The sequence below is a fragment of the Astatotilapia calliptera genome, chromosome 17 (genome assembly GCF_964374335.1).
Source record: "Astatotilapia calliptera chromosome 17, fAstCal68.1, whole genome shotgun sequence".
Classification (NCBI taxonomy): domain Eukaryota; kingdom Metazoa; phylum Chordata; class Actinopteri; order Cichliformes; family Cichlidae; genus Astatotilapia; species Astatotilapia calliptera.
The window spans coordinates 19557345-19579999 of NC_137438.1; the positions used below are offsets into that span (position 1 = coordinate 19557345).

Consider the following 22655-nt stretch of genomic DNA (forward strand, 5'->3'; position numbering starts at 1 on the left):
TTCAGACATGATGTAGCCCAGAGCTTCGCAAAGTGTGGGGCCCACCCCCTAGGGGTTTTGGGTGGGGCGCAGAGCCATTGCAGGGGGGGGGGGGGCGTGGTATGAAAAGGGGCAAAAAAACCACGCTTGGACACTGCTAGCGCGGGGCGGCCACACAAACGCAAAGCAGGAGATAAAGCATACCTGAATATGTTTCCAAACCAAGTTCATTCTAAGCCAAAGACTAGAAAATATGGTGAAGCATGTCTTCCCTTTGTCTTCACCTGCACAAGTGCCAAGGTAGGTCTCCCCTGCATAATTGGTTTTCCCTGCGGCGGGAGCAGCGCTGGGCTGTTTAAATCAGGGACAAACAGTATCCCACATTCTTGATTTGTAGTTCACAAACACTTCTTGTAATGACTAACTACTCCTGACATTTTGGTGATGTTAGCTCTTTATACAGTAAAGTTACAGTGGGATCCAAATAATATCAGGCTGATCCTGCCACAATGTGTTCCCCCGGTTCAAATCACGGACTAACAGTATCCCACAGTTGTTTATGTTTTTAAACCCATTTTGCACAGAGAGACATTTTTTTCTTGTAAAACAAAGGGGGCCAAGCAAAAGAAGTTTGGGAACCACTGATGTAGCCAGACGTTTTCCCTGAGCAGGTGTAACTTGGTCCTTGCTTAGAGCTGGAGGCCATATTTGAAGTGAGTTGTATAGCTTCAGTGAAATTATGCACCAGTGAAACCACAGCCAGGTACATTTACTCAAGTCCAGTTTTATGTAGTAAAATCTTTGCACTGGAAGAAGATCTATTTATTTGATAAGTTTACTGTACAGATGATTTTTTTTTTTAAATTACAAGCATGTGAAATATAAAGTATGTCTCATGTTAACGTTGGGATTTGTTGGGAACGTCATCCATTGTTGTTACTTGCCATGTTTGAAAAGTAACAATTAGCAACTTGGCCAAAAAAGTAAACATTTTCGTAATAAATACCACTCTTTTATAAAAGAAAACAAAAACTATGAAAAAGTAAGAAAGATTCCTTATATGGGAACTTTTTCTGTGTCTCAAATTCCATACTTTGGTATTTAAACTTCACATTATTGTGCATAATCTGCACTGTCAATACAGCTCCATGAAGTGCACATTAAGAATTCGGATAGTATATTTATAAAGATAAATAAGAATTCACACCCACATCTCTGACAACTGGTAAATATTTGTGAAATGCAGCAGCTAATGGCCTAAAGTGGAATTCCATACTTCGGGTATCACACTTCTGTCAGTTTGAGCAGGTAAACAGAGTGAAGGGTTATGGGCATGCAAACTAAACAGACACATCTGTGTGCAGTACAGGAGTGTCAGCAGGGTGCACCATAAAAATGATGACCACAAAAAACATTAAAGATAAAAAAACAGAAATAACAACACAAACTTTTTTTTAACAACTATATTATTACTTTAGTCTTCTCCACAGCAGGAACTCAGCTAATCGGCCAACAAAAACACAAATACAAGCAAGAGAAGCACACAGACAAGTTATTCAACATCTTTGACAGTGCCCCCTGGTGACAATACACAGGTAGAACACATAGATGATGGTCTGCTCTAAGTAGGACAAACGCAAATGCAAGTCAATGGACAGTCTTTATAATTCAATAGACGGAAGTTTACAAACATTAGCATCCAAACTTAGAGAGGATTTTAAAAATTGGAAAGATGACAATCAATCCTAGAACTCAGATATATTTTGTAACGTAGCTCCAAGGAACTAACCATGGCCATTATACTGCAAAACTATATAATATTGACAAATGCAGCTGTGAGTGGACTGAAGCATCTTCTATAAGAATTGCCAGCTGGATGAATGTAAGGGTGTCAAGACTCTGTGACCTTTCTGAAGTAGCTATGCTTGAATTGTATTGGTTTTACACAGCTGGATTAAAATCTGTGCTAATGTCACCAATAATGTTACTTCTTTAGTTTCATTTGCCAGTCATTTGGCTCACCACACTTTGCAAAATACTTGGATCACCATTTTTTTTATCCTTTAAATGTACAGTTGTTTCTCCAATGATCACGTTTTCTACACCTACTTTAAAGCACAAACAGGAAACATAATTTTAGTAGTGTCTGATTTGTCCATAAAACTATGCTACCAACAGTGGACTGTATTAAAGTGATGCCATAGATTTTTGTGGAAACTTCCAGGAAATGCAAGGATGATTCCTGATATTTATCTGTGACTAAAACCATGGTCCAATCTAACCACAACCCAACAGCTCTGAGTTCCATGATGTCCATATACATTATATCCAGAATTTATCCAGCTAGTAAAGACACTGTTTGGGTTAATTATCATCCAACAGATACATTCTGTACTTTTTTAGCTGTAGATGTTGGAATATGTGAAGCAGAAGAAGAGCTGGACAGACAGACTGACATCTTAACGCTTGTCTCTAACAGGACAACTAGCCAAAATTATTCCTGCTATTACTCTGTTTTTATGGCCTGTCATCGGTCTGTGCAGAGCAGTTTTCCCTCTGTCCCTTTAAATTTGTATCTCAGCTCATCATTTCTCTCTCGCTCTCTCAGGGGAGCTTGATGCCCTGCATGACAACAGATGGAGCCCTGAGGCTTTGGGACCATGCACACACACACAGAAAGACAGAAAGATGGCAACAGTAGGACGGGGTTAGAGGCAAACTGTGGTAAAAACTGATGTCAACATCAGTATGAATGGACACATACTCCATGATTACGTGCTTATATGTAGATGAACAGGGGAACGCCCACAAAACTCATTTTTAATGGAAGACTGCATTCAGTCGCTGCTGACACACACGCATTATGTCCCTCTCTCTCTCTCTCTCTCTCTCTCTCACACACACACAGACACACACACACACACACGCGCGCGCGCGCACACACACACACACACACACACACACACACACACACACACACACACACACACACACACACACACATTTACTTTCATTCACATACAGGAAATATCTGACTCAATTTAAAACAGAAAGTCAAATCAAAGAGGAATTCACACAGAGGCTTTGCTCTCTTTGCACTCGTGTATTTACCACAGCTGACACTTGAGTTTGGATCTAATATGAGTTTTCAAAACTTCAAACCAGTGAACTGGGAGGACATCTGGGGATTTCTGGACTACTGTTTGGCACAGTAACACAACAGCCCTCGGGTGACTCTTCATCCGTATGAGAGTCTGACTGTTGTTCAGGATCACAGTGACAACACGCTAACCGGCTGAAACATATTTTCTCTATCAACTTCTATCCTGCACAACTAGGCATGATGGAAAATGTGGGTTTACTGTGGACTTAAGATAAGTTTTTAAAAATTCACAGTGTCTCAAACACAGATATGAGAGAACACTTCAGAAAAGAATCACTCTCGGGTCGGCTAAAATTCCAGTGTGAACATTGCTTAAATCTGAATCCCACCCATAATGCTCCTGGCTGGTACGGCAATCATAGTCAAGCCTCGCAAATGTTCCTCTAGGTGTACAAATCAATGTTTCAGAAATACTAGTCCTTATTAAAATTCATCAGCTAGACAAGTACGCACATAGGATACAGTCTCCATTGCATGATGTGTACTAATGGGAGTACTCAAATTAAGACACACTGTATGACTTTATCCGCACCGGATAATTATTTCTGTACATGGTATTCCATCAGACAATTACTTAACTTCCAAGTTAAATTACAATTTTGCTTACAAGATCTCTGGTGCATCTTTTACTGTCATCATGCTGCAGTCACTGCTAGCCCAGGGGTCTCATGCTCCACCTATAAACTGCATCTTCCTTGGTTCTGACAGGGGAGCCTTTGTTTCACATCACTCCATATTTATCTTTCCCTTCATTAAATGTCCTCACTCTATTGTTGAATCCCTGTGAAAGCCATATGCTTTCAATATACATATATAATATACCCATGCAAGTGCCTTGAGGTGGACTGCAGTATCTGGAATTAACTTAATGCACATGCTACAATGCACATGATGCAGACTTATCTGCCTGTTTTGTTTTACATGCTACTCTTCATTACTCCTCATTACCTTCTACAGTTAGTTTCAATTACATCGTTACTGTCGTATGAAAACCTCGTTTCTGTTACATTATATAAAAGATAAGACAGATTCGGGAGGCCAATAAAACCCGTTCCTCACAACCTGACATCAAAGAGGTTCAAGCTTTTAACCTGACACTTTTGTGCAGCCAGGTCTGGACCACAGGATGTGACATCACCTTTAACTCAGCATGGGGCAGCTCGTTAATGCTGCTAATGCTGCTAATATCACTGTAAAGGTCAGGGAGGGTGGAATTAAATGTCAGGCCTAATCTGAGGCAATGAAAACAAACAGGAAGCTTTGACTGAAAGTGAATTTCTAATGTGATGGATGAATGTAGACAGCAAGAAAGTGTCTGACATATACAATATGGAGCCTCAGTGATCACATTAGCTTGTTTGGGTGAAGAGAGGAAAAAAGAAATGTACCGCTGTAACACAACTAATTGATTCTGGCAGGTCAGAAGAATAAAACACAAACAATTATAAAGACACGAGAAGAAAAGAAGAAGGAGGATGAGATGAAATTTGACTGTTCTGAGAGGATTCATTAATCTGGGCAGGAAGAAGCATAGCAAATAGCACAGCTACATAGCAAATATGGCTGCACATATATACTGCTGCAGAAAAGCTGAAGGTTTTATAGGAGGAAAGCCCAGGACGCACAGACGAAAAAGGCTCATACTGCTATAAAGTTTCAACTGACTGATTCAGTCAGCTCATGTTTCTGGTAAAGCAGAGGAAAAATACTGACTAGCATTAAAATGCCAAGCAAAAATATTCAAATGTGTTGACATGACACTTGAAACACTTTAAAGTGGCATGCTTTGATTAAAAACAAGCTTCCAAGTCAATTATGCAAAGCATGACAGCTGTCCTCACTCTAAAAAAGAGAACTTTATTTTGGTATAAGCTTAGAATTACTTTGACTTTAGGAGTTAGTTTTTTGGATTTGTTTTTAAAATGACTGGTGAGTGAAAGCACAGTACAGTGGTGAGCACTCACACATTTGGTTGTTTGCTGTATACCACACCACACCTTATGTGGGTATAGGCCTTCAACAAGTGCCACTGTCTAACCTTTATATTAGTTACTTCCTGTTTTACTTTGGTACTCATTTCTCCCTTATACTTTTTATTCAGTTTTACAGTGTGAGTGTAAAGGGTGCAGACAGGAAGACACAGACAGGATGTTGAAAAGAAGGTCAGTCAGTAACATAACAGCAAAGGAAAATCAAGCACAACATGAACCATGAATCAAACCATATTGTCAAAATAAAGATCAAAGCTTCATGTTATCCTTTAACTGAACATTTTATTTATCAAAGCACGCTGAAACATGAATCCATCTTGAAGGAAAAGCCCTCAGGAGACAGTTTGATAGTATGTTTAGTCAGATAATATCACTACAGACTAGTGATGGTGGACATATCTATATCATCTTTGCACTTAAAGTAAACTTTCTTTGCAATTTAGTGGATTTTGATTGGACTTTTTTTAATTCACACAGACATAAAGTCTTAATTTTAATATGACGGTGGACCGTTTATAGCAGCAGGGTTTGACAGCCCTCAGGCAGGTGTGTCTGAGGGTTGGAAACACAGGTAACTGAAGTGACACCATCATATCTGAGACAGCTGTGTCAGAAAGGGTATCAAGAGAAAGAAGTCAATTTCATAGCCAGACGTTTGTCTGACCAAGTGACAATATATAAAAATGAATGTACAGTTAATTCTAGGAAGCACACATATATTTAATTCCAAGTGTTTATAATGAAATTATTATGTTATCATTTATTATTTTTACCAAGACTATAGAACAATGCAGAGGCATTTGTGAGCACTACAGTGTTTCTTGGCAGTGATTAATACAATATGGTCTCTGTTACCCTTCACTCGACACATCTTTTTGGAATTAAAAAAAAAACTGAATTATGACAGAAAATCTCAAATGCAGCACAGCACCACTGGCTCCCACTACATTCTTATGAAAAAGTTAAAAATATTTTAAAGACAAACCCTGGCTCTCATTTGAAGCTCGCTTCACTTAATCCATAATGTCTGAATAAAATTTAAATCAGATTTAGAGCAATTTCCTTCTGAATGCAAATTGCAGAATTCTGCTGTGCCCACAGATAAGACATCTTATACACCACTGGAAAGCCTCCAGACCTTTTCTGAATTCTGGGCTGTATACTGAAGAGTTCTTTTATGCAAAACACACTGGACTGGAGGTCACATATTTGGCTGCCATCTCGCTGTGTGTCTCTGCTTCAATCTACCACTATCTGCATCTGGAACAAACTCATGGTTATTCAGTTTGCACTTGAGATGCAACACTTCATTTGCAACCCATGGACAATCTTTGGAGCAACATCCCTTTTCAAAACTTGCACATAATACCAAAACCTAAAATTTTCTGGACATTTCCAGCTACTAGTTCTTCTTTTCATTACTTTTGATCATTTTGTTTAATTTTACAATAAAAAACAACAACAACAACAAACAGACAAAGTGGCAGTGAGGAATCTAAAATTCAAATATATAGATTTCTTTGATTTATTGCGCATCTGAGCTGACTCTTCATCTCCTCTCAGCATTTGAAAAATGGCTTGACAACACTTTAATTTTCATCTTTTAATAACATGAGCTATCATACATATGTTTTCAGCTTTTGCCACCACCTCCACGTTTATAGTTCTTCAACTAAAGGTTCAATTTGAATTCCATTAAGTTCCTCTTATCCAGCAATTATGACCACACTAGGTGTTAAAGTGGGCTGGAACGACCTGGAATGACGTTCCAACACCTTCAATTAATGCACAATTAAATCTGATAGGCAGATTAATGCATGATACTGCCAAGCCAGTTAATTTTTCATGTGTTGAAGCCTGGCATTACCTCCAGTTGATGGCATGGTAAGAGGTGCACTAAATCATTTTAAAAGGCAAGGACAGCCCAACAAGTATTGTTTTGTAGTTTTGGATATTTTTTTCTATTTGATCTAAACATAATGTGTTGCTTTATATTTAGCAAACATCTCAAAAGCTGAGGTATACTAATTTTGTGTGACTAAATTTTTGATGAATAGGCAGGTTTAGTAGTGTTCATTGCAGACTAAACTGGTTGGTTTACAGTATTGTGGTAAGGACTGCAGTAATGCACTATGCTGGACTGGTGCAGAGCAGGCTGTGATGTTCATGGTCAGTGTTAAGCTACATTAAAGGGTAGCACACATCAAGTGGGGGTATTTTATCTTAATTTCAGGAGCGGGACCACACCCACATCCATGCCCCATCTGCTCTTCAGTCTATATATGCCCCTTCACCAATACCTGCTTTTCATACCCCCCTCCCCCATCTTCTTTTCTTTTACATGTAAAAGTACATGGGGATCTGCCTGGCCCGGGAACTGCTGCCAGTCCCCTCCGAGGCCTTCCCCAAACCGCAGCATCAGTCCACAGTCCATCACCCATTGTACAGCTCAACTGAGGGTGTGGTCCCAGCTAGCGAATTTATCTTTAAACTGATGATGCAATTTGATTTACTCACAGAACACACAGACCTCTAAAAAATTTTACACACAGGATGCATTAAGTTTTTGTCACTATTTTGTGCATTAAAAATGCAGCTGTTTACACTGACCTGTAGTTCGTGCTCTAGTACTGAATATACAATGATATAGAAATAGTTAATTAATACTTCATTACCTCCGATACACAGCTAGAGACTGCTCTGGATTAATCGGCTCTCTGAAATGATCTGTTTGCCTCCTCAGATGTGGTCCCAACTGCCAATACAGCTTCAAATCTGGGCTCAAACCATGAAATACTCCGTCCTGCTGTCTTCTCTTTGTGAAACCAGAATCTCAGTTTTTCAGTCTCGGGTTGCAAAAACGTGACGTGTGTGTATATACATTAAAAAAATCCTGAACTTTGTGTTGTTTTTTTTCTCCTAACACTTCCAGTGTGTAAAAGTCTTTATACTAAGTTTATGCTGTATAGAAATCCTGATAGGTGTACACCCCACCCCTGGCATCATTGCCCACCTCTCAATTTTAAATACACGTAGACATTGAGGGCTAGCAGGAGGGACCATGCGCTTACCTGCTGCTCTCTGGCAGGTAGCTCCAAGCCCTCCTGGGTTTTAAATGCACCTTAGAACACACATGCATCAACATTACAATGAGCGGGTGGAGGGAGGTTCGGAGTCTTCTCTCACCCCCGTTCTCTGCGACCTGCTGGAGCAGGGGGGCTAGGACTAGGAGGAGGAGTTGGCCGTCCGACTGCGGTCTGGAGTGTGGAGCCTTCCTGCTGCTGCGGAGTCGGGGCGGTCTGCCTCCCCCCACCGCAGGGAAAAGGGAAACACCACCTGGGTCTGGGTGCAGTTCCCCCCTCCAGGGGCGGGGGCACCTAGACCCGGTTTGTAGAGTACGCTTGGGGAGTGTGATCGTGTGTACAGCGTCTCTTCATGTCTGTCTCCACGTTGGTTGAGTGTGGAGTAAGTGCATATGAGAGCATGAGGGTGGGAATGGATGTTTGTGTCTGTGTGTGCCTGTATGTCTGTGTCTATATGTCAGGTTGGGTGTCAGGCGCCACCTCTCTGGGGACATCTCAGGCCCTCCAAGGTTTGGAGGCCTATCTCCCCCTACCACCACTTCCCCTGCCAGTGGCGGACCCCCTCAGACATCGGTGCGTTGGTGGTTCTTTGTGTCCGGGGATGGGCGTCCAGGTACACACCGGCTCACTCCTTGGCGGCCGCTTATCGGGGCCTGGAGCCTGGGGCTCGCTCGGGCCACTTCGGAGGTGGGGTGCCCCCGGCCTCTCGGCCTGGGGCTCGGTCACTCAGGCGCAGCTGGCTGCCGGCGGAGCTCACGGGCGCGTCACTGCAACTCCCCCTGGCTTCTGCTCCGCGGCTGCTGAGTGAGCCCTCATCTGGGACTCTCCTCAGCTCTTTCCGGGACAGTGGCGCAGCTGCCCCTCTGTTGGTCTTCCTTGGTCTCTTGTGTTCTGGGGGCCTCTGGATGTCTGGAGTTTTGATCTCCTCCACACCTGCTTCACGCCCTGGAGGACGGGGCTGTGGCCCCCCCACACCCTCTAGCAGATTATTACATGAAGGAACCTTTTAAAAAAACAAAAAACAAGCGCGTCCATGCTCACAGGTGTACACACGGGTGATCACACCCACAAACTACACCCTTTTTGGCTCCTACCTCAAAGCACACTGTGTTCTGTTGATCTTATGTGCTGCACAATAATGTTTAACATTTAGTATTTACTGTCATATTCCCATATATCATTGTGATGCTGTTTATTCTATTACTCTTGTTCTCTTCTGCTTGCTTTCTTTTTTCTTTCTCAGCAGGTGATCCAGGTGATTGATATATGCATTTTTTTTTCTCTGCCCGTTCTGTTGGTTTTTGTCTTTTGCCCTTCTCCCCCGTCCCTCTTCTCAGCTGTTTCTCTTTCCCTCTTTCTTTCTCCCCTTCTTTCCCCCAGTCAAGTCTGTCCCGTATTCAGTAAGTGAAAATAAAATAAACAATAAAAGGTGAATCAAATGGACCATTACGGCAAGGCTGGGATGGTCAGTTTGGTAAAGTAAATCCGTTGGGCATCTTTCTTTGCCTTTAGACAACAATTCTGATGGCAAAAGAGCCAAACGGGACAGGCCAAAAAAAAAAAAAAAAAAAAAAAAAAAAAGAAATCCTGATAGCTTCTGTAATGTCTGGTTATATCTTTTTATATTCGACTAGCTAACAAACACATGGCAACTAATCAGAGCTACTCTCAATGTTAGGATGCCACTTCAACCCCTGAGTAATTTATACAGAAAAACTACAAAACGTTGACTTTTAAGTGACTCAAAAAAAACTACAACAAGAAGACTGTTACCACTTCACCTTCTTCCAACTTTAGCTTTATCTTCAGTTCCATTATGTGCTGATTTCATTGAAGTCATTAAGTCATCTTACCACCTCATTCAAAACTTCTTTCAAACTTGTTTCAACTTCAGGTTCAGCTTCAGTTACATTATTCCACTCATTTAGCTGTTAGCAATCTAAACACGGAGGACAAAACAGTGTTAATCAATTCAAAAAAAATAATAAAAATAATTGTCATGCAAGCTGATAGAAGTCCTTTCACTGCCACTTACAGCTTGCATTTTAAACACTGTAGTTTAGTTTCATGTCTGAGCTGCAGTGCATCAAGGTCAGCTGTCACTGCCATACAAATCCATTCAGAAGCTTCAAAGAATTAACTACAGGGCATTTAAACTATTTTATGTCTGTAGTGAGGCAATCACATTTTTTACACTTTTACTGTAATTCAACCAGTTATATAACAGAGTCTAAAAATATAAAGGATGAAGGGACAAAGTTGGCATTGAACTTCAGTACTTTGAAATCTTACTCTGATGCGTGTAAAGACAAACCCTTTTCTCCTTTAATAAAAATACCCTCTGACTGTGCTTAATGTCTACAACTGCCATGAACTGGCTGAGGTTCAATTCCCAGACCTATTCTCTTTGTAGCCCCCAACACACAAAAGGAAAAGGAGGACAGTGTGCTTTCTTTGCCCCATATGAGTAAAAATTGATGAGCCTAACAGTAATTGTACAAAGGACAAAGAGTTGGCTGACTTCCCTAAAACGAGACACCCAGGAAGTGGAAGCTGTTTTTCCTTTCCTAATTTGGATCGGCAGAGGGATGGTAAGTACACAGTGTGGTTTTTATTTAATGAAAGCTGACAGGAAATCAGACTTCAGGAGAACAAAGTATTTCGTCCCAACTTTACTTCATCTCCACACAGTCAGAGAGCTGCGGTGCACACTGAGCAGATCCTGGCAAGACAATGAAGGAGACGAGCCCACATAACGTCAGAGGAAGGACAGCACGTCAGCAGCCTTACCTAGTTTAGGCAGAGAGTACTGGACTTTGAAGTAGTCCTGATAAAATCCGAGGAGCCTCTTAGTAATGTGGAGGGCGTAGTCCCCTGCTCCGCTCAAAATGGCATCTGGCCGAGCATAGAGACGGATCTGAAGACAAATACAGAGGAAGAAATGGAATTAAGCTGATTTTAATTGAGATGGATCTAAAAACAGATACAGAGAAAGGAAATTGGAATTAGTGTATGCTCAGCTCTACAGAGAACAAAATGAAATTAAGCCACTTTTTTTCAAATCTATACAGAAAAGGAAATTAAATTTGACAGATACAAACAGGAGAACGCTGCGTGTATATTAAACTCTTCAGGGGAAATAATACAATCAGAGAGAGTTTAAGTTTATATCTGCAGAAAGGAAAAATTATATTTGAGAGATGTTTTCTTCGAAATTTGCGAAAAAACAAATGGAATCAGGTCCGTGTTAGGTGGGTCACATCTACAGACAAAATAAGTGAATCAGGTCGACTTCATATTCTGCTCTCCAGACAGAACAATGGAGTCTGGTTGATTTGGTTCAAATATAAAACAAGAAAAAAATTGATTTACAGCTGTGAGCAAGAATATCGACTGTAGATGGAAGCAAAAAAAAATACAAGAATGTTAAATGTTCTGCTTCAGGTGGATTCCAGTATTTCACACAGTCTAATGATCAGTGTGGGCTCATTATTGGACAGGGGTTGGAGCAGCTGCATCATTTATTTATAAAGGACAGTTCACCCTAAATCAAATTTACATATTTTTCTATGGACATGTAGCAATATTTATTCATTCAGACTGTTTACTCAAGCCCCCCGCATTTCTTTATATTTTGTGTCCAGGGAGCCAGACATTTTGCAACTTTTAAAGTGCTCCTGAGTAAGAGTTCTGCAGGCTTTTTGGTCTTTTTTTTCTGACATTTTTATAGGAAAGCAGGCATTAAAAAAGGAATGAACCAGTGTTGTGTCTGCACTTAACAGAAAATTGATTAAAGATTGAATTTTAAGTTGCATATGTAGTTTGTTATTAATAGCCTGTCACATAAACAAAAACATAAAAAAATATCCCCATTTCTTTAGCTGAATTGATGACAAATGCCAAAGATTACACAGTTTGAGTGGAGTAAAATAGTAATTTTATACCAACAAAGTAATCCTCACTGGGAAGCCTGAATGGGCTATTAGCCAAAAAATCCCTATCCTTCGGTGCAAAATAGGGAAAACTGGACAAGTGGAGAACAAAAGTAACAACCCCCTTTGCTAGGAAAAATTCAGCAAAGACCTGACATGGGACCCCAGAGTGGCATCTGGACTTGAACCATGGCCACACTGGAACTGAACTTAAGATGAAGGTCAGCAGGTCTTAGCTGGTGGTCAAAACTAATAGAATTATAAATGCAGTGGTCAGGCTGCTGACCTCTGAACCACTGCAGGATGACATGCTGACAAAGTGTGTGCGAGAGACACTCCAACTCATCACTGTTGCTGGGATTAAAATGATCATCTGCTCTTTCGAAAGTGAATCTATTGTTTGGTGAAGATGGCAATTTGTACTTGAGAAGAGGTTCTTTTTTTGTGCCTCACAGCTCCTGACAAGCTGTGGGTAAAAGCAAAATCACAGCTCTTTCCCTGTAGAGCTGTGACAGCAGCTTCACTTCTGTCTTTTTTTTACCCCCTTTAACATTGCACACCTTCACCAAAACACAGTGTAACATATTGACTGACTTCTAATGAAATCCATTTTAATTCATGCAGTATGGACTCGAACACTTGTATGCTCATCTGTACACAAATCCAAAGTGGGCCATGGGGCATTACGAGATCTAGGTTGAAGTGCTGAGTTTCTCAGTGCTTTGGCTTCACTCATTTAAGTATTACTTGCCCTTATACATCAATCAGCATAACATTATGACCAACTGGCTATTATTGTTGGTCTCCCGTTTGCTGCCAAAACAGCTCTGACCAATTGAGGCATGGACTCCACTAGATTGCTGAAGATGTGCAGTGGTATCTGCACCAATATGTTAGCAACAGATCCTTTAAGACCTATGAGTTGCAAGATGGGGCCTCCATAAATCAGACGTGTTGGTCCAGCTCATCCCAAATGCTAGACTGGACTGAGACGAAGTTGGAGTTGGAGGCTCATGATTGTGCTCCTCGAACCATTGCTGAACCATTTTTGCTTTGTGGCAGGGCGCATTATCCCTGTTCTATCAAAGGGTGTACATGGTCTTCAACAGTGCTTAGGTAGGTAGTACATGTTAAAGTAACATCCACATGGATGGCACAACTCAAGTTTTCATAGCAGAAGACTGCCCAAAGAATCACATTGCCTCTGCCAGCTTGCCTTCTCTTCTGATGCTGTTGTATCAGAACAAGCATTACATTTTTCAACAGTTTGAGCTACAGCAGGTCATCTGTTGGGTCAAACCACACAGGCCAGTCTTCACTCCCCCACATGCATCAGTGAGCCTTGGCTACTATGACTCTGTTGCTGGTTCACCACTGTTCCTTCCTTGGACTGCTTGGCAGATGCTGACCCTTGCAGACTGGGAACACTCCACAAGAGCTGCACACTTGCTCAAATCCTTACATTTGCCTACATTTACTGCATTTAACACTTCTTCTAACATAAAATGCTTATTTGCTCTCTAATATATCCCACCCAGGAACATGATGAAGAGAGGATCTGTGTTAACCTGCCAGTGGTCATTGAAATGTTATGTCTGTTTAAATTCAAGTTTAATGTCAAAGTTAATGCCAGCAGTTTGACATGATCCTAAATTTTAAGGTTAACTATAGATAAAAAGTCTGGCTTTATCCTGAAGAAAAAATATATTTGAATCCAAATTTTACTGCAATTGATTCAAAAGTTCTTGATTACTTTTAAACTACAACTATATCCAAGCCACAACTGTGAACCTTGTGGTGGTGTCACCAGAAAAGTTGGTGTGCAATCCTCCCATCAGTACAGTATCTTAAATGTTTAGCTTTTTAAAAAGACTAGGCTAAATGTCATAATCAAATCATCTGACAGACCATCCTACAGGCTACAAGGCTCCGTGAAGCCAACCAGAAGAAGGACAGGGGTTTCAAATAATGCTGCATTGTGGTTTTTAGTATTTCAGCCACCATCAAACAGAAGTTCAGGTGCACTGAAGTTAAGTGTAATTATTTACACACATTACCAATCACACTGACCAACACATTAGGAGTCTGTGTCCGACTGTGAAGGAAAAATAAAAACAGATTTTGCTCTTTTTTTAATCTGACTTTGATGCCAACTTAGTGTTTGTTAGTGTGCTGTCAGTCTGCTGCCCTCTTGTGATTCTGAAGCTCAGTCAAAAATGTTTCACTTCAATGACTCCCAATGGACTCTTTAAACTAAAGTGATTCTTTCAAGCTCACAGACAGACAGACAGACATCTGCTCCATCTGAGTCAATTTTCATTTAAAAAAAAAAGCAATTTGGCAGGCCTGCAAAAGAAAATTAGCTTCTGCTGCCGCTTTATTCAGGCATCCGGTGTTTGAGGTCAGCTGGTCTAATCTCCTGATGCAGCTTTCATACGGAAAAAGCCAAGCTCTGTTTGCAGCAGCCACCATCACTTTATTACACAAAACACTGAATTATGAGGCTCAGTCTCATCGGTGGTGAGTCTAAAGTCTGTTTTTGTCTGTGACAGGTGCAGGTGGAGAAATCTCTGTGTGCAAGAGAAAAGGCTGAAAATGTGTGGTCCCTTGGGCGACACTGCATTAAAAACAGAGATGATTCTGTCATGGAAATCGATGCATGGGTTCAGGAGCACTTCCAGAAATCACTGTCTGTCAACACAACTCATCGTCCCATGCACTGACGCAGGTAAAAGCTCCATCATGCAAAGAAGATTCTGTCTCTTTAAGGTTCCTTTCCCTCCGAATGAACCCTCTGATCGAATTGAACCGTCTAGGCAATAAAATACATGGCCGTTTAATTTAATTTTTTCAATCATTCTTTGCTTAAAACTCCTTAAACTCTACATGTTCATTTCTGACTCACAGACCATTCTTGACAAAGTTAGCAACAAGCATGTAGGGCATATTCAAACAGCCTACAGCCCACAAAGCCAACAAAGCCACGCAGTGCCCTTTTTCTCATATTCAAAACCAAACAGAGATCTGAAGCAGACGGCACTTTCCACTGCAGGAAATGAACCTTTGTTCTGCTTTTGGTGTACTATACTAATTTCCAATTTGATAAATGCAACATCAAATTGCACTGTGTCTGAAAGAAAGAGGACAAAGTCAGGACTGGGCTTCAAACCAACCAACAACCAACTTTATGACTTCCACAGAGATAAAGCTACTTCTCTGCCAGCAGACTTCAGATCAGTTATGTTTGTCGAGTTCTGCAGTTACCTTGTGAACTTTACTGATGGTATCACGTCTTGGTATCACTTGGTATCACTGAATAATCACATTCTCTACAAATACTTGATGGATTTGTTGATCGAGAATTAACAACTACTGTAACTTATGGATTAACCTTCAGCACAGACTGTAATGTTGACATGGGACTTCAGTACCTTCAACTCGTCTCTTACGGTCTGCGATTACAAAGAAGCATGGTGGTAAGATATTTTAGCCTTTTTATTTATGTAACTTAGATATATAAGTTATATGAATAACTTTGATCGTGGCTCAAAGAGTTGGCAGTTCGTCTTGCAACCGGAAGGTTGCCGGTTCGAGCCCCGGCTCGGACATTCTCGGTCGCTGTGTCCTTGGGCAAGACACTTCACCTACCACCTACTGGTGTTGGCCAGAGGGGCCGATGGCGTGATATGGCAGCCTCACTTCTGTCAGTCTGCCCGTCTGCAGCTGTGGCTACAACTGTAGCTTGCCTCCACCAGTGTGTGAATGTGAGAGTGAATGAATAGTGGAATTGTACAGTGCTTTGAGGGCCCCAAAAAGCGCTATATAAAATGCAATCCATTAATATTATTATTTTCTTGATTTCCATCCTCATGTCAAAAACACATGGAAAGACTTCAAAGAATTATAAAATGTTAATTTTTGAGAGAAAAAAAACATCCATAGATCGACAGTTCTACAAAAAAAGAAGCCACACTCATAAAATCCATATGTCATTGTAGATAATCCTCACGTCTCCATAATGAGACTGTGATGATGCCTTCGGGAGAGTGCTATAAATCTCCAGCTTGTAAAGCAAAGAGAGAAAAGCTGGGCGTCACTCCTAAGAGAAACAAACTGTTAAATAATGTCTTTAAGATGGTGGGAGGTGCTCTGACCTCAGACAGTTCAAGTAAGTAAAATGTTATTCTTCTTAACGTGTAAAGCTTTATGAGCTGATGAAGCCACAGAGGGAGCACGGTGGGTAGAGTTTAATGTGTTTCATGGAGCTTAGCGGTGAAACACTGACACAATCACACGTCTGTGGTGTTGCTGTTTCTGGTTTTAGGATTTTTCAGGTGGACAGATGTGATAATTTGATCATAACATGTGTGGAATTAATTAGTTTTGAGTTAAAAGTGGTGACAAGTAACATTTCTGTGGCCTGAATACTAAACTGTATTAACTACATTAACTCACTTGGAGCTTTTGCTTAGAGGCGTTTTATTTCTCACAGTTTTCTGACTTCGACCATAAGAAGCTGACTGAAACTGCAGAAACCTGCCAGAGAGACACGAAAAGATTGAAACGTGCCCTTAAAACAAGCTGCCAGCTCTCCTCTCTGTGTTTTTGTGATGGATGGAGCAGTTAATCAGACTGATCCTCCAGACTAATTATACACAAACAATGTCAGCTGACAGATAGGGGTTACCATAGCGACAGGCAGCAGTGATCTCACTGATCAATACACGTGAATCAGCATGTGTGAATGAAAATAAAGGACAAATTAAATGCGTGTGTGTGTGTGTGTGCTGAATGGTTTCACTGTCAGGGAGAAACTAGCTCACTGTCAGATGAAGGACAATAGAGACTGGCTATCAAATACAGCACACACACACACACACAGCAGCAGAAGTAGCGGCAGGTAGATGTACACACAAGTTAAAATACACGTGTTATTTTCCCCATGAAGACACACAAACTCACTATGATGTAATACTGCTGTATCACTGCTGGCTTATCACTCACACACACACACACACACACACACACACACACACACACACACACACACACACACACACACACACACACACACACACACACACACACTGTCCCAGTACCTCTGCTGTCTCTCCTCTCTGAGCTTCACTTCCACTCTAATAAATTCTGCTTTCAGAAAGCTGTGAAAACACGTTGAAACCTGTTCAGTGGTAACGCTGCAGATCTGCTGCTACGTGGTGTCACAGTGTTTGTGTCGCACACGAGCTGCTGTAGACCTGCACAAATACCAACAAAGGCCGGTAAAAAAAAAGTACTAAGCTGCCTTCTACTGAAACTACAAGAAAATTTTCCAGGCAAAGTCATACACACAGCTGCAAATATTTTTTCACATTTTCGGTTGTCGCGTTGGCCTAAAATTAATAATCAACATCTACTTGATGAACATTAGTTCATTCCGAGCAGGAACATCCAAGATTCAAAAATGAAGCCAATGCAGATGTGCCATAAACTGCAGTTCCTCCAATTGCCACTGGAGGCTGCTCCAAAAGTGAGTCAGGTGGCTACTTTAGATTTAGAGAATGAGGATAGTTGTAACACTCTCACTTCCTCACACTGCCAAACTGTGTGAGGAAAATCAAGTGGGCTGATCAATCCAAATATCGACAACATCGACACCAATGCTGGTATTGGTACTGGACTGATAATTTGTTTCTATCCTCCTAGTTCAGCTTGTAGCCCACTGAAAATATTTTGATCAGTACTGATGGATTCAGAACTATGTTACCTTTATTTTTCATAGAGTAGTGCCTTAGGTAAAATGTAAAACATATTATCTTAGCTAATTTCAAACGACCATGCTGCTGCAGCTATGCAAATTATAGCTGACGGGGTGCAGATGGTTGTAACACCTTTTAAAAAGTGCTGAAACTATCCCCATGATGGCAGCTAAATACATTTTCCCTGTCCTACTCTCTTTTTTTCCAGTGTGCCGAGGCAGTGGGTAAAAAAAACATTACCACTGTGAGGGCTAAATAAACCAAATGATACTGAGCTTCTTTTAGCCTGAGGTGATTAAAAAAGACAGAGGTGAGGAAGACACTGACGTGTTGGTCAGGGCACAATAATAATAATAATTAAAATGTACATTTTGTGGAAGGAGATTAAATTCCCTGTGATTGACATGCGTTTATTAATTCAGGGATGTTGTTGAACAGGTTAAAGAGACTGCTACTTGTGGAGGATATCTTAAAATTCTAGCTCAGAAATATTTTGTTATATATTAGTTGTAAATGCTGAAACAACAACATCCTTGGTCTCACCAGGTTCATCAGCACAGCTGGAGCCATTTGCTGCCATCAGTGTTTCACTTCTCTTAACCAAACTGAACTCATGTCCATGTTTATGGTGTTTGAACCTTTTGGAAGATTTTAATGAAATTATCTTATTGCAGTTAATTGTACTCACAGTCTCTCTAAAAAGTCTGTTCCCATAGTGCTAAGTGAACATCGAGTATTTAATTTGCATGTTATTTAGCACAAATTAGCAGATATGTGCGTCTGTGTGATCTGCTTAGAATTTATGAATGCAGCTTGCTAAACAACTGTTAACTAAACATGCCACTTTCCCATGTAAAAATGCTGACTCCAGTGCCAATACATCACAGTGACGATATCCATGCTCAGTTTTATTAGCCAAATAGGTGGTTTGTGTGGGCCACCACATCATGGACATGAAGTCTGGACCAATCTATTGGATTACATCAAATGAAATTGTACTAATATACGTTGGGGTTTTTCCCGGTGGACGAGAGGGTTTGTTCCCTGCACCTTAGGGTCGGGGAACGGGTCCTGACTGTCATCTGCGCTTATGCGCCAAGTGGCAGTGCAGAGTACCCAGCCTTCTTAGAGTCCCTGGGGGGGGGGTGCTGGAGGGTGCTCCACCTGGAGACTCTGTTGTCCTGCTGGGAGACTTCAATGCTCACGTGGGTAACGACAGCGAGACCTGGAGGGGCGTGATTGGGAGGAACGGCCTCCCTGATCTGAACCCGAGCGGTGCTCTGTTATTGGACTTCTGTGCTAACCACAGTTTGGCCATAACGAACACCCTGTTCGAACATAAGAGTGTCCATAAGTGCACGTGGCACCAGGACGCTCTAGGCCGTAGGTCGATGATCGATTTTGTAATTGTATCAGCAGACCTGCGACCATATGTTCTGGACACTCGGGTAAAGAGAGGGGCTGAGCTGTCAACTGATCACCACCTGGTGGTGAGTTGGATCAGGTGGCGGGGGAGGACGCTGGACAGACCTGGTGCACCTAAACGCGTAGTGAGGGTGTGCTGGGAACGTCTAGCAGAGGCCCCAGTCCGCGAGATCTTCAACGCACACCTCCGGCAGAGCTTCAACAGCATTCCGAGGGAGACTGGGGACATTGAGTTCGAATGGACCATGTTCAGTGTCTCCATTGCCGAAGCTGCTGCATTAAGCTGCGGCCGCAAGGTGGTTGGTGCCTGCCGTGGTGGTAATCCCCAAACCAAATGGTGGACACCAGAGGTGAAGGGAGCCACCAGGCTGAAGAAGGAGTCCTATCGGGCTTGGTTAGCCTGTGGGACTCCGGAGGCAGCCGACAGGTATCGACAGGCCAAGCGGAATGCGGCTCGGGCAGTGGCTGAAGCAAAAACTCGAGTGTGGGAGGAGTTCGGAGAGGCCATGGAAAAAGACTTTCGGACTGCCTCGAAGAGATTCTGGCAAACCGTCAGACGTCTCAGGAGGGGAAAGCGGTGCTCTACCTGCACTGTGTATAGTGCTGGCGGAGCGCTGCTGACGTCGACTGAGAAAATTGTCAGGCGGTGGAAGGAATACTTTGAGGACCTCCTTAATCCCACTGACACGTCTTCCGAGGAGGAAGCAGAGTCTGGGGATGAGGGGAATGACCCGCCAATTTCCGGGGGCGAGGTCACTGAGGCAGTTAAACAACTCCTTGGTGGCAGAGCCCCTGGTGTTGATGAGGTCCGCCCCGAGTTCCTGAAGGTTCTGGACGTTGTAGGGCTGTCCTGGTTGACACGCCTCTGCAATGTTGCGTGGAGATCAGGGGCAGTACCTGTGGACTGGCAGACCGGGGTGGTGGTCCCCATCTTTAAGAAAGGGGACCGGAGGGTGTGTTCCAACTACAGGGGGACCACACTCCTCAGCTTCCCTGGGAAAGTCTATGCCAGGGTGCTGGAAAGGAGAGTTCGTCCGTTAGTCGTTAGTCGTTAGTTTTGTGGACTTGGAGAAGGCATTCGACCGTGTCCCTCGGGGTGTCCTGTGGGAGGTGTTGCGGGAATATGGGGTGTCTGGCCCATTGCTACGGGCCATTCGATCCCTATACAACCGTTGCAAGAGCTTGGTTCGCATTGCCGGCAATAAGTCGGACTCGTTTCCGGTGGGTGATGGGCTTCGCCAGGGCTGCCCTTTGTCTCCGGTTCTGTTCATAATTTTTATGGACAGGATTTCTAGGCGCAGCCAAGTGGCGGAGGGCTTTCGCTTTCGTGGCCTCAGAATCTCATCTCTGATTTTGCAGATGATGTGGTTCTGTTGGCTTCATCGGGTGAGGGCCTCCAGCTCGCACTGGAACGGTTCGCAGCCGAGTGTGAAGCAGCGGGAATGAGGACCAGCACCTCCAAATCTGAGGCCATGGTTCTCAGCCGGAAAAGGGTGGAGTGCCCACTCCGTTTCGGGGATGAGTTCCTGCCCCAAGTGGAGGAGTTCAAGTATCTCGGGGTCTTGTTCGTGAGTGATGGGAGAAGGGAGCCGGAGATCGACAGACGGATTGGGGCTGCAGCTGCAGTAATGCGGACGCTGCACCGGTCCGTCGTGGTGAAGAGGGAGCTGAGTGTAAAAGCGAAGCTCTCAATTTACCGGTCGATCTACGTCCCTACCCTCACCTATGGCCACGAGCTGTGGGTAGTGACCGAAAGAACGAGATCGCGGATACAAGCGGCAGAAATGAGCTTCCTCCGAAGGGTGGCTGGCCTCTCCCTTAGAGATAGGGTGAGACATTCGGCCATCCGGGAGGGGCTCAGAGTAGAGCAGCTGCTGCTCCACATCGAAAGGAGCCAGCTGAGGTGGTTCGGGCATCTGACAAGGATGCCCCCTGGGCGCCTCCTGGGTGAGGTGTTCCAGGCATGTCCCACCGGGAGGAGGCCCCGGGGCAGACCCAGGACACGCTGGAGAGATTATATCTCTCGGCTGGCCTGGGAACGCCTTGGTGTTCCCCTGGACAAGCTGGAGGAGGTGGCTGGGGAGAGGGAGGTCTGGGCCTCTTTGCTTAGGCTGCTGCCCCCGCGACCCGGCCCCGGACAAAGCGGATGAAGATGGATGGATGGATGGATGGAAATTGTACTAAGTTATCTCTGGAAGACTGTCATAATCCGTCTCTGATAGGGGAGGTAACATAAACGAGACCCACATGAGGGAGATCAGTTTAGAAAAAGGTTTATTACAAGAGAACTCAGGACTTACAAGAAAACCTATAGCGCAGATTACCACAAACCAAACAACCAACACAAAACAACTAGCTCAAGTAAGGCTTAACCAGTAGAAAATAAAACTGTCCTCATGGGCTGTAACGCAGCTAAACGCCACTCAAGCCAAATCTCACCACTTAAACAGAATTTCACAAGCAAAGCTCAGAGAAGGAAGCCTACAGGGCAGTCTGCATACTCAGTTCAAAGCAGCAGCCCCTGAAAGTTCTTCAGCCTTTTGAAGACACAGGTGTGTACAAGTCACTGATTGGTCTCTCTCCCTGGAGGTGCAAACCACAGGTCCTCAGGCAGCCAATTGTCTGTGTGGATTGTCACATTCGAATTTACATGGAGGAAGGCTGGCACGGGTTCCCAGCCAGCCAATCGTCTGTGGGTGTTGTCATGCTTGAATTTACTTGAAGGAAGGCCAGCTCACTTAAAAGGCCAGGGGCCGTAGCAAAGACTATAACCACACTGTTGATCCCCTGATGTTTAATCCTACACCATGAAATTGAGACCTTGTTTTTAGCAAACTCTCACACATGGTCAAACTGCTTCGCATGACACAAACTCTTACAGAAAATGCATTTTTATGACTTTTCATCAAGCAATGTCTTGGAAAAACAAAAATTTTGATAGCAACAGTTTCACTTACAATCAAATAAATTTCCATCAGACTCAGCTGCCCATTAGCTTCTATGCTAAATTATAAATTATTGAATGATTAGACACCAAACTAAGATGTTACCTTTCATTAGTTATTTGGGTTTTACCCATGTATGGTAAAACAGAACTGCTGGTTTAATCCTGAGTTGGTGTTTGGATGACCTCAATCCCCAATTTTAACTCCAAACCTAGCCTAGGTCTAACCTCAGCACCTCAGAGAATATGCAATAGTTTTTTTTTTTGTTGTTTGTTTTTTATTTTTATCAATTCTTGTGAAACAGAAATCAAATTAAATAATTTTTCTCACTGACTCAAAATTATTTAATTTTTTTTCCAAAATGTCCATATTGCCTTTCTG

General features: G+C 42.7%; 1 protein-coding gene across 1 annotated transcript in view; it reads right to left on the bottom strand.

The window, feature by feature from the left end:
• The window catches only part of LOC113008770 (thyrotropin-releasing hormone-degrading ectoenzyme), a 264030-nt gene that overhangs the window by 156210 nt on the left and 85165 nt on the right, over positions 1-22655 (bottom strand). Inside the window, exon 4 of the mRNA XM_026146492.2 lies at positions 11007-11133. Within this exon, the coding sequence (XP_026002277.2) occupies positions 11007-11133 (127 nt within the window). The remainder of the gene's footprint in view (positions 1-11006; positions 11134-22655) is intronic.